Here is a 15,801-nt window from a genome sequence, read left to right as displayed (position 1 = left end):
CATGCCATTATTTTAATGATTATGGACATGATTGTGGAAAGGATATATATCAAAATCACTCGGTAAATAACGGGGATATTTTTAATTTAATTAAATCATATATGTTTATCGTCTTTCCAAGGACCCTTCTGTCCAATAATGAGCTTCGGCACGGGAAAGGAAAGGCCATCTTAAACGGGCCTTACATTTTCCTTATGCCAGAATATATTGGGCCGAACTTGTTTTACGGCCATATTTGTACGTGGCAAGCCGAACCGAAAACGGGAGCCTAGTAACGATAATTCCATTAGTTCACATCGTTTTGACGAGTCCGAAACTGCGTTACGGCCGAGTCAGCTAAGGTACTTATTAACATTTACAAAGTACACTTGTCGTCACATTATTGTTGGATATGCTGACATACAAGTACAATTGTACAAATGACCAGAAAAGAGCAAATCCAACTCCCAAATTTGTTTTTCTTTTAAAGTAAATTCGCGTTTAGGAGATATTGTAAATTTTAAAGAAACATGTGGTCTGATAAAACGACATTAAACATGTTGATGAGTTTTGTATTTTATTATTAACGAAGAGATAATAACTAAGATTTAAATTGAATGACACGAAGAACTTAAACGCGCCCGCAGGGAATTCGACATGCGTTAAATACGTGTCTAAACGCATCGTTTTCGCACATTCTTTTTTGGGTATCTATATTTCGTTTTTTGTCGCCCGCTCGTTTAACAAAATAAAACAAAATAATGCTTCTAAATAATATATTTTTGATAAAACTTCTAAATAATATCTGCCAAAATAAAATAAAAAACAGAAAAATAAAAAGATAGAAAACGTTTCAGTGTCTCCGACCAACTATACGACCATCTGAATCGGATTAGGGTATAAGACTAGTCGGAGAAAGAAGTCATGGGAAGAAGAAAAGTGGAGATCAAACGAATTGAGAGCAAAAGCAGTCAACAAGTCACTTTCTGTAAACGCCGCAATGGTCTCATAGAGAAAGCTCGTCAGCTCTCAGTTCTTTGTGAATCATCAGTGGCCATTCTAATGGTTTCCTCCACCGGAAAACTCTATAGCTCCTCCTTTGGCGATAGGTAACACTATTATCTCCTCTATCTGTAGATTATCTTTTCTTAGATCCTCTCTAGAAAAAAATAGAAACTTAAAACTAGGGTTTTTCATTATACTCCTTTGAATCTGTAGATCTGATCTTCTTGTTTGATCTATTCCATAATTATTGTGTAGATCTAACCAAATTTTAGATTAAACAATGTGGTGGCCAAATATGTTTTTGGTGCTCGTTTTGTTTGTTGTTTTTTCGTTTTTAATTGTTTTAGTTTGCTGCAAGGATTCTTATTTTCTTATTTTGGTGAGAGAATATTATTGCATGCGCTTGTAGAGTTTTATCTACACGTGGTAATCCACACTTCATGTTCGTCTATGGGAATTCAAGTTATTTTTGTGTTGCAAAAGAACAATGTTATCATGTTTATCCAATTCAATTAGACACCTCCGGTAGATTTGTACATTGAGAAATTGTGTGGGAGTAATGCTATTGATCAAGAAACTTTAGGTTGTTACAAGTGTATTGTAGATGATTTCTTAATTTCTCTTTTTGTTTTTTTTTTGCTTGAGTAAGAGGTTTCTAGTTGATCTTGATGGTCAAATATAGTGCTTGGATATATAATATGAATTATGACATGCTGGTATAAATCACTAGGCTACAAATTAACCCCTATTATCGTATCCCTCTTTCACTTGTAATTTTTGTGTTCATATAATAATTAAGAGATGCATGTGTACTTTAGAGCATGATTAACCTCACCCTCTTAACTGGAATTTTTAGTTTCCACTAAAAAAACGTTCTTAACTTTTCTTAGATTTTAATTAGTTATTGGATCTTACGGGCGGCCAAAGTCACTGAGCGCCAACAATGACCCGAAGAGCTTGAAGATATGGGAATGTAATCTTCCTCACTATATATATACTTACCATATATGTACATATATAGCTTCTTAGCATTGCTTTGACATATACCACTAATGCTTGATCCTGAGACTATATTTGTAAGATTGGGTAACATGTACGAATTATAGAACTAATTCTACTTCTTTTTTTTTTGCTTCAATTCTCTATGGGTGAAAACGGTAGTTGTGGCTACTCTGATGATACCTTAATTTAGTTGTACTATGAAAAGTGTGTTGACTTGAGATTGTGATTCTTATGTGCCTTATTATTGCATAGTTTCAAGTCACAACTTAGTATTAAATCAAATTCACTCTAAATTTGAGAACTCGTAATGGATCTCTGACAATACAAATTAGTAGGATTGAGTTTGTCGTGTATCAATAAAAATCTCACATCGAATAGGTAATGCCTTAGAATAAAGGTATATATGTACACATAAACTAGCTTTTCTGGTGGATCTTTTGGGCTTCATCCGGGCTCAATCTTTTTAATTTATAATATTCACTAAAATGCTAAACTTTTGCAATCTATCTATCCACTGATTCTGTTCTCTGGTGCTGTTAGTTCTCAAAATAACAAAAAGACCATTCTTCCCATATATATGTCCATAACCATTCTTTGTCAAGACGAAGTCAGCAGTTTAAAAGCTGATTATACAAAAAACTTAGAGATGGACTTGTTAGCTTAAGCTTGGTGGTTATTAAAGTTGATAATTGCAAAGGTAGAAATTAGAGCATGTATAAATTACGTTAAAGTTACCCATATATATATGCCTTGACAAGTTAACATTAAAATGTAAGACAATACTATGTACTGAAAAGTTCATAAAGTATTGCATACCGGACTATGAATATATCATCATATAAATACCAAAAACCTATTAGATAACTGAACCTACAATTAAGATTAAGTAACCTAAATATATATATAATGTAAATATATATGGTTTGGCATAGATTGTTTCTAAAGCCTTTTTGTATTTCTCTTGATATCTCTTCAGCATGGCCAAAATCATCAAGCGTTATGAGATACAACATGCTGCTGCACTTAAAAACATGGTAAGTTCATTTTAGGTCCACATGCATAACCAGAGGTTTCTAAACTTCTTGCAGGCTTTTATTCTCGAGGGTTAGAACAATCTCTTTTTATCCATGTTTGCACTCATTGCACTAGCTTAAAGTCGCCAGTGCATATGCAACTGAGATGAGCGTTTAGAAGCTTCAGCTAGAATACTCCTGTCATATACTGAGATGGTTGTCATATATTAGGTGGTCTATGAAAACGTCATAAAGTTGTTGTATCGCACAATTAATTCTCGTTGGTATCGCTTATTTGTCTTTGAAATACACATTCTTTCTAACTATTCACATCGTTATTTTTTCCGTGGCAGGATCTAGCAGAGAAATCTCGGAATTATCTTTCACACAAGGAGTTACTGGAAATAGTCAAGTGGTTAGCACTAAAGACTATTTTTCATATCTTCCCATGATCAAAAGAAGTTTTTATTTTCTATTGTTGATTAACATATTTGCAGCAAGCTTGATGAAGCGAATCTCGATGATGCAAGTGTAGAGTCTCTAATTTACCTGGAAGGGCAGTTCAAGGCTGCTCTGTCTGTAACTAGAGCTAGGAAGGTATATATGCTGCTACGAAGTGATTCAGATGATTATTTCGTAAAATCTTGGGACCTTGCGGGTCCTTGCCAACTTTGGATCATGTTTCCAATTTGACAATCCCCAATTTCTTGTTGTAGACAGAACTAATGTGGGAGCTTGTGAAAAATCTTGAAGAGAAGGTTAGTGTTTTGCTTTTTATTAGCGGTCCGGCCATTGTAGCCTTATGCTGATTCTTGAATACTCTTAACCTCAGAATATTCCAATAAAACTATGTCTAGCGCTCTAGTCTCTGTCTTTTGGTCTTACTCTTGTCTTAGTTTCCTGATTTGTTATTGGCTTCCTGAATTGAAACTCTAACGAAAGGGTGCTGTTAAAATCATAAAAAGTCCATCCTCGGTGAATCACCAAGTTGTGATGAGGATGTTTTGGAGCTTGTTTAAGGAAGATAATGTTGTGGTCTTGGTCAAACAGGAAAAACTGTTGAGAGAAGAGAATCACATTTTGGTTAGCCAGCTAGCAAAGGTATTATTTTTAATATATGCTTCGAAACGCTATTAATCATTTAATACACATTTAGATGGACATTAGATAGCTACAGTTTCACATATATTCACATAGACTTGCTTATGAAACTCGAGTTTGCAACAACAACAAAACTATGCTATTAAACGTCTGTATTTCTACCATCATTTGTCTAAAATAAACAAAATGGTCCTGTTTTTTTGTTTCTGCTTCCTCTTCATTTCAAGTCTGGGCCCGTTCTTACCCAAGCATATTGTTTCTCTTATTTACAGTGGCTACTAGGTTTTGGTTGAGGTCAATTTGTTTCATTGTTTTCTGAAATTTTGGGTTCCCATGAAGGGCAAATTGCTGTCTTCTCAGAGTTTAAATTTCGTATTTTAATCATATAAGGTCTTTATTTCTTGTTAATGTTTAGTATATGTAGAAAAATGAAGTTTCTTACTATGAAAGTTAAAGGACTTTGATGGATTTATGTCACAGAATTTTGGAATGAAACCCATAATCTTTTTATTTATCTTACACTGTAGTTTTAAAGCCTATATTTCTTGTTAGTAGTATATATGTTAGAAAAGGTTGAAATTTATCTACGGAAGTCTTACAGATGGAGAAGAAGAGGCTTCCGGAAACAGAGGATGAAGGAGCAATGTCATCGGTAAATAGCTACGGCAACAGCCCACCGAAGACCCTCCCGCTTCTAAAGTAACAATCATCATCATCGGCTGCTTTTGCACCATATCCTGGTTTTAAATAAATGTAAAAAAAATCATATATGTATCCTAAACATCCTCTTCTTCACCTGATCATACGGAAAGTTGAAGAAAAGAAACTCAGGGAAATCATTAAACTATCTTTGCTGTTACCTTTGGAGACATGACCACAGTTTCATATGGTTTCTATGTTTTGTATGATCTTGTGTTGAAAAGTATGACTTATTGAGCTTATAAAAAGTCTTGATTTCTTCAGCATGAAGATCCCAGATTAAAATCCTTTTATTTACTCTTTGTTACTTATTTGCTACTTGATACTTTAACTTCGTGGCAGAGTGTAAGCATATCCTTAGTAACGAATTTACATGTTCATTTTGAATTTATTTTTAGGTGAGAAAGTAAATTTTAAGATATCAGATAAGTCCTGTTTTTAGGAACTCTAAAAACTCAAATTTAAAGAAAAAAAAGAAATTGATTTTAGGCAGAAAACCGGTAGAGACTTGTCTTATTTGTCACATTGAGCTCATAAGAGGCCTATTTATTAAATATGTTGGCCCATTATTGCTGCCAAATGTTTTGTGTTAAGAGACAAGTAGTGCATCCTCGGTTGTGTTGGCAAACTTTGCAAGATAAAGCCACCTGTAATCCTAAGTGCGCTTTATGTTTTTGTCTATGTATCATGCATGTATGTATGTGTTTGACACCAATGACATAGTTTCTTCTGGTGGCTTACATTTATTATTATTTTTTGGCTTACATTGATTATTATTTTTTGGCTTACATTGATTTAGTGCATGGGATCTAACTTAAAAAAAAAAAATTTACTCTAACTAGTAAATTCTTAGAGAAATCCAAAATTAGTTAATTCCACCTTGGTAATGTATCAAGGTGGAATGTAATACAATGACCTTACCACGGGCACGGGCCTATTTTGTTTATTACAGGTCATACCACTTACTTTAGCCCAACCAAAATGGGCTTACAGATCATCTTTCCGTCCCGTGTCACTGCCCGAACCAAGAGACGGATGATGATCGTTTTGGCTAGTCGGTACCTGCGTTAAGCTTGAGCCCTGAGCTAACTCGATTTGAGTCTAACGAAGAGAAGATATTTTGTTTCTTTTTTTTTCATACTGTAGAGAAGATATTTTTGACAAACAAATGAACTGACAATAACGAAGAGATAACAATAACATTTTAATTGAACGCACAAGGAGGGAGGCGTTAGGAAACTCGACAAGTCGACATGCGGTATAATACGTGTCTGAACACTCTCCTAAAACGCATCGTTTAGCATTTTTTTTGTTCCTGCTCTCCCGTCACCAAAACAAAATATCCTTTTTTTTTTCCGTCTATAGCATTTTTATAAAAAAAGGACAGGCCCAAAACCGGAACAAGCCCAAAGATACAAACCAGCCCGAAGACCCAAACGACAAAACAAGCCCGACACTAGGGCAAAACGAAATGGGCCACGCCCAAACCCACAGACTAAACGGTGCACATCCAGCCACGTGTCTGATCTCTTCCCGTACCAGCCCACGTGTTCAAACCGGTCACCGTTCGAGACACGCGTCTCCTTTCCACCGAAACGGAGACCAAACGCCGGAGAAAGCAAAAGACCGCCGCTCCTCCGCAACGCACCAAAACCAAACCGGAGAATCGCCGTCTCCATCATCTTTGCCGACGAATCCATTCCCAACGACTGTATTGGAGATAAAGGATTGCGTCGGAAACCCAAACTCCGGAGATAGACGCTGTATCATTATACAGTTCTTCGCCGGACCACATCTATGACATGCGTGTACCGCGCATGCATCGTTATCACCACCGCCTCTTTCACCAGGGGAGCATCAATTAAACGAAACCGAGATCTCCTCATTGAAACGAGGCCAACACATCGCCATCGGAACCCTTAAGCCGGCCGCCTCACCTGAGAAAAAGTGACACGCCGGAATCATAAGCCGGACAGTCACCAGAAGAAAAGCGCACCGCCGGAGTCAAAAATTGGCAAAAAACGCTAGTCGATACTCTAGCTAAACAAACTCCCACACCCTCAAAACTATCTCAACCTCTAAAGAGAGGAAGAGGAAACGAGAGAGAACCTCTCTCTAGGAGAGGATGAGAGAGCCCTTCCGACCCACTTTAACCACCAAAACAAAATATCCAAACAACATAGAAACAGAATAAAAATAAAAATGAATAAAAATAAAAGAAAAAGAAAAAGGAAAAACGTCCAGTGTCTCCGGCCAGCTACACAGGAAGACACTAGAATCAAATTAGGTGTAGTACTGGTCGGAGAGATAAGCCATGGGAAGGAGAAAAGTGGAGATCAAACGAATGGAGAACAAAAGCAGTCGACAAGTCACTTTTTGTAAACGACGCAATGGTCTCATGAAGAAAGCTCGTCAGCTCTCAATTCTCTGTGAATCCTCCGTCGCTATTCTCATAGTTTCCTCCACCGGGAAGCTCTATAGCTCCTCCGCCGGGGATAGGTAACACTATTTTTCCTCTCTTTAGTTAAATTTTCTCAAGAAACATAGAAACTTAGAAACTAGGGTTTTTTTCTTTTCCCCTTGCATCTTTAAGGCTGATCTTGCTGCTTTGTTCATCTCCGTAATAGACGTGTAGGTTTAAACCAAATGTAACACTAAACAGTGTGATGGCCTGCCAAAGATTATCTTGGTGTCCGTTTTGTTTTGTTTTTTTTTATTGTTTTAGTTTGTTGCAGGGATTTTTTTTTTGGGTGAAAATATTATTGCATGCGCTTAAAGAGTTTGTTCTACACGTGGTGATCTTTACTTTATATTTGTCTATTGGGATTTCAAGCCGTCTTGTTATGTGTTGTTACTAGAGTTATACAAGAACATTGTACATTGTTTAATTTGAGATTAATATAGGCTCATCACCCTCTTAATTAACCAATTCAATTCTTCTTAGATAGATTTGTTGAGAAATTATGTCTCAAGAATCTTTTGATTGGAACGGCTGCCACTTTTCCTTTCAATTTTTTTCTTGGTTAGTTACAAGTGTATATTCTGGATGACTAATTATTTTATATTTTAGTTGATTTGATGCTTAGGTAAAAGCTTTTTGGTTGATTTTACTAAATATAGCTTTCCCACATGCTGAATTATACTCCTCTGATCGAATCTCGTTTTTTCCTTGTCACCGATAACTCACACACTCCCGGACTTGAACTTGAATTATAACACAACGGTGACACTAGTACAACCAACTAGGCTACCAGCTCATGTCATCCATTTTCTCCATCTTTAATTCTGACATTTGTGCATTAAACAACTTTACAAGATACATGTGTACATTGCTTAGTGGATCTTTTTTCTTGCTGAATTGTTTTCTTCCCTTTGTCGTGCATTTTAATTTCTTTTGTTGAGGTATTGGGCCTGATGGCCTATAGGAGCCTCTGTAATCATTTAGTTCCTTACACTTTACCTTGTATTTTTCGTTTATACCATTTCCTAGGTGATTATAATGAACCGAACTGTGATCTTTTAGGAATGGGAATGTTTTGTCACTATATATAGAGCTTCTTGGCATTGCATTGATATCTAGGAAGTATATTTGCTAAACTCGCAGCTAGGACTACAAATGAAACATTTTTTTGTTGCTTTCAGTTTTAACAGCAGTCAGAAACTCCAGTTGTAGATAGGCTACCTTAAACTAGCGGCATTATACAACTAAAAGGCTTCTGACTTGAGATTGAATTCATAAGCGCCTTACCAATTGCATAGTTTCAAATTATAATTTTTATGGGCCTTAGGATTCTAGTAACAACATGATGATCAAGTCCATCAAATTCACTCTATGGAATTTGTGATAAGAATGTTATGTAGTATCAATCAAAATCTTACATCGTAGTGGATAATATAAACTTTAATGTCTTTTTTAGACCAACGAAAATGAATTTCACTGATATTTCATTTTAAGGGGGAATTTAGTGTTCAGTCTGTTTATCCACTTAATCTTTTCTCAACTGCTGTTAGGTTTCTTAGAATAACAAAAATTTGATCACTTAACTTTGATAAGAAAGTATGAGGTAATTAACTAGACTCCATAGGAAGAAATTGTTCTTGTGCATATATGTCCATAGGTCGAAATGAATTCAGTGGCTAAAAAGTTGATTACAACCAAAAAATTTTGATGGACTTAGTGGTTATTAGATTTGTATACTGGAAAGTTAGAAATACATAGAGTTATAGATTTACTTTTAAAGAAGTAAAGTATCCATTTATATGCATTTGACACTAAAATCTAAGACACGCTTATGTACCAGAAAGTAAAGAAAGAAGTCTGTTATAACACATGAATCTGTCTATTATTAGATGTGATTTTTTCGAAAAGAAAACTATTAGATGTGTTCCTAACACGTGCAGAAGCCGTAAGTAAGGTTCATCACCCGAAATGTAGAATACTTGGTCTCTATTGATGCTATATTTGTTTTGTCATGATCTGTATCTAATACTTTGTCTCTTTCTTGATTTTACTTCAGCATGGCCAATATTCTCAAACGTTATGAAATACAACATGCTGATGAACTTAAAACGGTGGTAAGAATTTCTTAGCACCCACTCCTATGTAATTGACACGAGTCTATAGAAGATAGTTTATATTGATCATGGTTTCTATGTGAATACTTTGTGTCGTGCTTTAACTATTATATACTTCGTTCATATTCTGTTGATATTGCACTAAAAATTCTACGGCAGGTCTTCTATCGTTGTATACCAAACGTAGTTCTCGAGGGTTAGAACTATATCTTGCCAGAAATACATAGATTTATTGCCCTCAATGCATCTACGACGTAGATGAGCATTTAGAATGCTAGAATAGTCCATCGAGATGATTTGTGTAGTTAGAAAACATTGTGGAGAGATAACTCATGTAACAAATAATACAATACTAAATTTTCAAACTATATAATCTCTCAAATGAATAGGGAGGTACTTTGTTATTCAGTACTGCTTGCATTGCATTAGAAGACCTCGGGAAGGTTGTAAACCACTTTTGGTGTACCAAACTTAATTGCCGAGGAACCACAAAAAAAAATCACAATACTTTTTACTAAGTAGATTAATGGCTCATAAGCTTTGATATTTACATAATCCTAGTATTAGAGATTAATGGGCTCTATAAGGATTATATAGCAATTAACGGGTCATTGGTGTTAAGTTTTAGCTAATCTATTATTAGATGTTAATGGGCCACCTAATCGTAATACTTCCATCCTTTTTTTATGGCAGGATTTAGCAGAAAAAAATCGAGATTATCTCTCCCATAAAGAGTTGCTAGAAATAGTTCAATGGTCAGTACTATCCTTCTCCCCCTCACCGCCTGGAAAAATTGTTTGATAAAAAAATACTCTTCTATTTGTCGATTTATGCAGCAAGCTTGAAGAAGCGAAAAGTGGTAACATAAGTGTAGAGTTCCTAATTTCCCTGGAAGAGCAATTCAAGAGTGCTCTGTCTGTAACTAGAGCTAGGAAGGTATATGCTGCTACAAAGTGATTCAGCTTGATTATTGTTAGTGTTTGTCTACTTTTCATTCGAAGAACAGTCTTTGGGCACTGCTTGTCTTTGGATCATGTTTCCAATTTTGACAAATTCCTTTATCTAATGTTGCAGGCAGAGCTAATGATGGAACTTGTGAAGACCCTTCAGGAAAAGGTTAACGCTCGGGTTTTATTCGCCGTCTTGGCCACTGTAGTTTTCTCCATCCTCAAGAGTATTCGGATCACTAGACCTAGCTTAGCTCTCTAGATATGTATAGTGGTCTTGTTTTAGTTTCTGATTTAATATTGGCTTTGTTACTCTAAAATATTAGTGAACTCCTATCGCCCCTCTCGGTGATTTACCACTGAACTGCGATGACGATCGGTGTTTCAGAACATGTTAGAAAACTGATGTAGTTCTGATGTTTTTTAAACAGGAGAAGGTGTTGAGAGAAGAGAAGAAGGTTTTGGCTACCCAACTTACAAAGTTACCATCACTTATGCTTCTAGAAGCTAATAGTTAATACACATGTAGATGGGCATCAGATAGATGCCCCTACAGACTTGCATATACTATACATATGAAACCTAAGGAGCTTCTGGATGCTATAAAATTTTTGAGTGAACACATGTTTCGATTTTTTATAACTTTTTCCAGCTTTAAAATCTAGATTTTTTTGTTAGGACTTCGATGGGTACTATCATACCACACGATTTCTAGATATATTAAATTCAGATAACTTAATTACAAAAAGAAATATCATGCTTATAATGAAGATTTCTTGTTAATAACTAGGAAAAAAATTGTAAGTTTCTTACAGATGATGAAAGCTTTTTTTTTTTGACATAGATGATGAAAGCTAAGGAAATTGATTACTACATAACTTCAGTGAAATCCATTTTTTTTTGGTAAAATTTTTGATTTTTTTTTCTTTAAACCATGCTTTTAAATCTAGATATCATATATATTGTTAGGTAATAATATTTAGTATTTCTAGTAAAGAAGTGTAAGCGAGTTTCTTACAGATGGAGAAGAACAGGTTTCTGGAAGCAGAAGATGAGAGAGCAATGTCACTGGCAAAAGATTTCCGCAACAACACACCGGAGACTCTGTCGCTTCTCAAGTAACCACCATCAATCAACGGACGACTGATTTTTCACCATCCTGTTTTAGAAATAAAAATGTAAAACATTCAGATTTGTAAATTACAAGGAAGCTATACATATCTTAAAATCATCTTCTTCCCCCCTGATACGTTATCCATGGGAAATGTAGCGATCTGTGTTGTTACCTTCAAAGGGAGGGTCACAGTTTCAACTGTTATCTGTGTGCTGTCTGAAAGTAAGAATGGAAACCATAGAAGATTTGGTTTCTTCAGAGTGAAGAACTCTAGTGGCCAAAACTATACTTTTTATATATCAGATGTTATTATGGCTAAAAAGGTTTGTCAGATGTTATTATGGGTAAAAAGGTTTGTCAGATGGTATGATGGCTAAAAAGGTTTGTCAGTTGGTACTTTACCTTCGTGGCAAAGTATAGCATATTCTCATTCTGTTTCTTAGGAAATATAAAAAGTGTAATTCAAAAGAAAGTTGATTTTTGGCTACTTGTTTGAGTCCAGATTGAGGCCCTCGGCTCATCTGTTTTTTTTTTCTTCTCTTTAGTCGGCTAACACTTTCTAAGCATTACAGAACCTAAAACCAAACCAAACAGTAATAAATTAATTTAACCAGGAAAATATTTCATTTCAAAAATATATTTTTATGTTTTTAAAGTATTTTCTGTCAACTAATAATGAATCATTATAAATTTCAAAACAATTAATTGTATTTAATGAATTTTTATTGCTTAAAAATTATAGGAAAAAATATTCACAAAATCTTATATAATTAGCACTAAAAGTTAATATATCTTATTAATTTGTATAGAAAATAAAACATGCATTATTTCAAAAACATAGGAAATAACAGTTTTTATTTGAGTTTATTAAGTTAAATTGTCAAATGATTTCGACCATAAAGAATATTGTCCACACATGGTGATACAAGATGTAGGATGAAAATTAACTGGGGTCACACACACAATTTTTTATTATGCATATTTTCTTATTGGGGGCACATGTACAAATAGCAAGCTAATTATTATAGAAATTTAAAAAGTAGACGGGGTCACGTGACCCCGTAGCCGTCTTAGTCCGTCCGCCCCTACTGATTTAAATTTTAACTTCATAGTCAACGCAATTTCTTCTAATCTGACTAGAATGATACCGTGATGGCATTGGCCATGATCTAATGTGTTTGATTGCATATGAGCATGGATACGTATAGGGCTGAAAACGTGGGAACTCAGCACAAGCTTTGGACTGAGGACAAAGGAATTAAGTAAAGGCCTTTGCTCTCCACTAAGCCGCAACATCAGGAATTCAGGATCATTTGCAAGCAGATCTCCCATTATTTCCTCCATAGTTTTTATCATCGTCTCAACTAGTGATGAAAAAAGTGATGAATGTAGTTACCATATCCTGATATCCCTATAACAATACAACAGAATCATCTCGGGATAATCATTCTATAATTTAAGAAGTTCGTTTATGACCATGGGCGGAGCAGAGCCGGTCCTAGATTTAAGAAGGCTAGAAGTAAAAAAAAAAATTGTGGCCACTTATCAAAACAAAAAAGAGAAGAAAATATGTACTACGGTGGTTTCGAACCCATGTTGCCCGAATTAAGCTTAATTGCTGCGTCTTAAACCACTAGACTAAAGAAGTATTTTACAAAAATGTGACCGGAATTTGTTCTTACAACTGGCGGCCGGAAACATGGGCTTCATTGGCTTGGCCCAAGAGCCGGCTCTGGGGCGGAGGCACGCAAGCAGTGGTGGGGTCAAGTGACCCAGTAAATTTGGGAAAAAACATTTTAGTGCATTTTTCTACTAATTTATGTTTAAACTTTTATTTACCCTTATTAATTTGTAAAATATATTTTTATTATATAAATATATTATTTTGAATATTAAATTTATATGTTATGACCGTAGTCAAAAAATTTATAGTTCCGCCGCTATTTATGACCTCTACCCTTTGAAGTTCCATACCATCCAAACGCTAATTAACTTGCGTCCAATATAAGACGTCCCATCTGAGGTTTCGGGCCATACAGTGGTCACTTCTTCATATCTAATGAAAAGGCTATGCACATATTTCAGGATATTAACAAATGAAAATGTTAGTTTCTTTTTTTTTTTTATATCGTGATTTCCCTATCATATGCCGCTAATTAATATTGGTCAGATATACAAAAACATATATCCAATAAATAATCAAATCTTAATTATTAACTAGATTTTGATGCGCATTATTTTATCATTTTATTATTTAAAACTGATTTAACAACTAACATTATTTTTGTTTCTAGTCTTAACAATTGAATTTCTTTATGTTTTTATCATTTTTTATCAAATTATGGAATGTATTGGAAATTGATTTAAAGAGGATATAAGTGATTTAATAATATAAATATTCTATATTGAAGAACAATCTTCTCTCATTATTGTAATATAATAACAATATGAATTGTCGATTTTCAAATGAAAATGAATTTTTCTTGCCATATATATATATATTATCTACACTACTTTTATCCATATTCAATCAGAGTTATTACTATTTTTGAAAGTGTGGATATTTTCTTCTTGAACCATTTTGATAAAGTTTATATGAAATTATAATTTTTTATTAGAAATAATTTAAAAGTTGTTATGTTATAATGTTTGAGTTACAAGCTGTGTTTTCATATCCGTCCACATCTGTAGTTAAACCAGTAGATTTGATACTTTCTATATAATCCAGTTCAGATTTAATGAAAATTTGTTAATTAAAAATCCGGGAGAATACATTAAAACCAAAAACTCGATATTAATAAACGATCTGATGAAACCCAATATATATTATAATATTTTTTAAAAAATTGATTAAAATTACTCATATGATTTTTTTAATATTATTTTTTTGTAATTCCTTAAACTTTGATAAAAAATATTATGTCATCCAAAGAAAATAATGATACTAAAAACAAAATTTATTGATATGAAATCGTTAATTTTTTTGTTATTGATATTATAGGTTTGTACTTTTTATTTAAAGACTAGTAATTGCCATTTTAATATTATGTACAAAATGATATAGCAAATAATATTTTAAAAACTAGTAATTGCCATTTTAATATTATGTACAAAATGATATAGTAAATAATATTTTAAAATTTGTGTGGATCGTTAAATAATATTATATGCATGAAAATGATATTAAAATATGTATATGATATATTGTTTAGGTTTTTGGTTTGTATTGAAAATATGCACATATAATATTCGAATGATCTATCTTTAATATTCATATATAAATTTTAAGAAAATAGTGTTTTGATGTCAAGATATTTTTTAGGTTCATAATATATGTAGGTCCAATATCTAAATGTATATTCTTTTCATTTAAGGTTTCCATATCTTAGAAATATATGTAGACCTAATATTTATTGATCCATTTAAGTGTACATGTATGTCCAAAATCAAAAGTCTAAAATGCCATTAATGAGACTTAAAATTTCTTTTGTAAATTTAAGAGGCATTTTGGAAAATTTGTCGTTTTATTAAAATGGAAAAAAAAATTGTTTTAATAATATATATTAATTTGTTCCTTTAAAAAAGATTATTAAATATTTTGGAAGAGAAAGCTTTTAGTATAAATATGATTCATCAAATCAGATATTTCCATCATCTTTAAAAAGTGATATGTAGTAGTAGTATACTAATGGAAATAGAAAATTAGGTGTAAAATTTACCATTCCTTAATAAGAAATATAAAACTAAACATAGGAAGTGTATTCAATTTAAAGTTTTAATGAATTGAAGAGTTTAAGGTGATTTTTGTTAAACCATTCTATAATTTCACATAAAATTATGAGATTTGAGTTTTATTTTTTAACTAAGAAACTCCATCTAAACATTCTAAAATCACTTGAAAACTTTATAAATTTTAAATAATAATAGATTTCAAAATATTTTATGAAATGTCAAGTTCAATAATAGTGAATTTTAAATAAATTTTAAATGAATTTTTAAATTTATATTTGAATAACAATAGATTTGTCGTCTTTCATACACTAAACACACAAATCACCTAGCCATCCAAATTATGACACCTAATTTGTGATTTTCAAAAAGCAATAAAATCATTAATTATAGACAGCATAAAAGCTACTCCAATTATAAAATTATAAATTTATAAATAAAATTTCTATAACCAAAAATAACTCTACCATCTACAATTTCCTGAAACTGTAGGTAAATTCCTTGATTTTTCGGATTCCTAATTTCTTGGTACGATTTCAAACTGTTTAATTGTTAATATGTTTATGTTTTCTTTCTTTTGGTTTTGATTGATGACATGATTTACACTTGATTAGTTTTGAGTCAGAAGCATAACTCA

At 33.2% G+C, this 15,801-nt stretch overlaps 2 protein-coding genes across 2 annotated transcripts; both read left to right on the top strand.

Annotated features, from left to right (window-relative positions):
* Nucleotides 1-759: 759 nt before the first annotated feature.
* On the top strand, nt 760-5,062 carry LOC108812187 (protein MADS AFFECTING FLOWERING 5). The gene is made up of 7 exons (XM_018584373.2): nt 760-1,088; nt 2,963-3,020; nt 3,353-3,414; nt 3,497-3,596; nt 3,716-3,757; nt 4,050-4,100; nt 4,702-5,062. The coding sequence occupies exons 1-7, from the start codon at nt 904-906 to the stop codon at nt 4,801-4,803; spliced, it is 600 nt and encodes a 199-aa protein (XP_018439875.1). The 5' UTR covers nt 760-903; the 3' UTR covers nt 4,804-5,062.
* A 1,933-nt stretch (nt 5,063-6,995) lies between these two features.
* LOC108812188 (protein MADS AFFECTING FLOWERING 5-like) lies at nt 6,996-11,635 on the top strand. The gene is made up of 7 exons (XM_018584374.2): nt 6,996-7,298; nt 9,317-9,374; nt 10,068-10,129; nt 10,211-10,310; nt 10,449-10,490; nt 10,753-10,803; nt 11,342-11,635. The coding sequence occupies exons 1-7, from the start codon at nt 7,114-7,116 to the stop codon at nt 11,441-11,443; spliced, it is 600 nt and encodes a 199-aa protein (XP_018439876.1). The 5' UTR covers nt 6,996-7,113; the 3' UTR covers nt 11,444-11,635.
* The last annotated feature ends 4,166 nt before the right edge of the window (nt 11,636-15,801 follow it).

Source organism: Raphanus sativus, chromosome 6 (genome assembly GCF_000801105.2).
Source record: "Raphanus sativus cultivar WK10039 chromosome 6, ASM80110v3, whole genome shotgun sequence".
Taxonomy (NCBI): Eukaryota; Viridiplantae; Streptophyta; class Magnoliopsida; order Brassicales; family Brassicaceae; genus Raphanus; species Raphanus sativus.
Note: the sequence above shows the minus strand (reverse complement) of the source record. Positions and strands in the feature narration are given on the sequence as shown.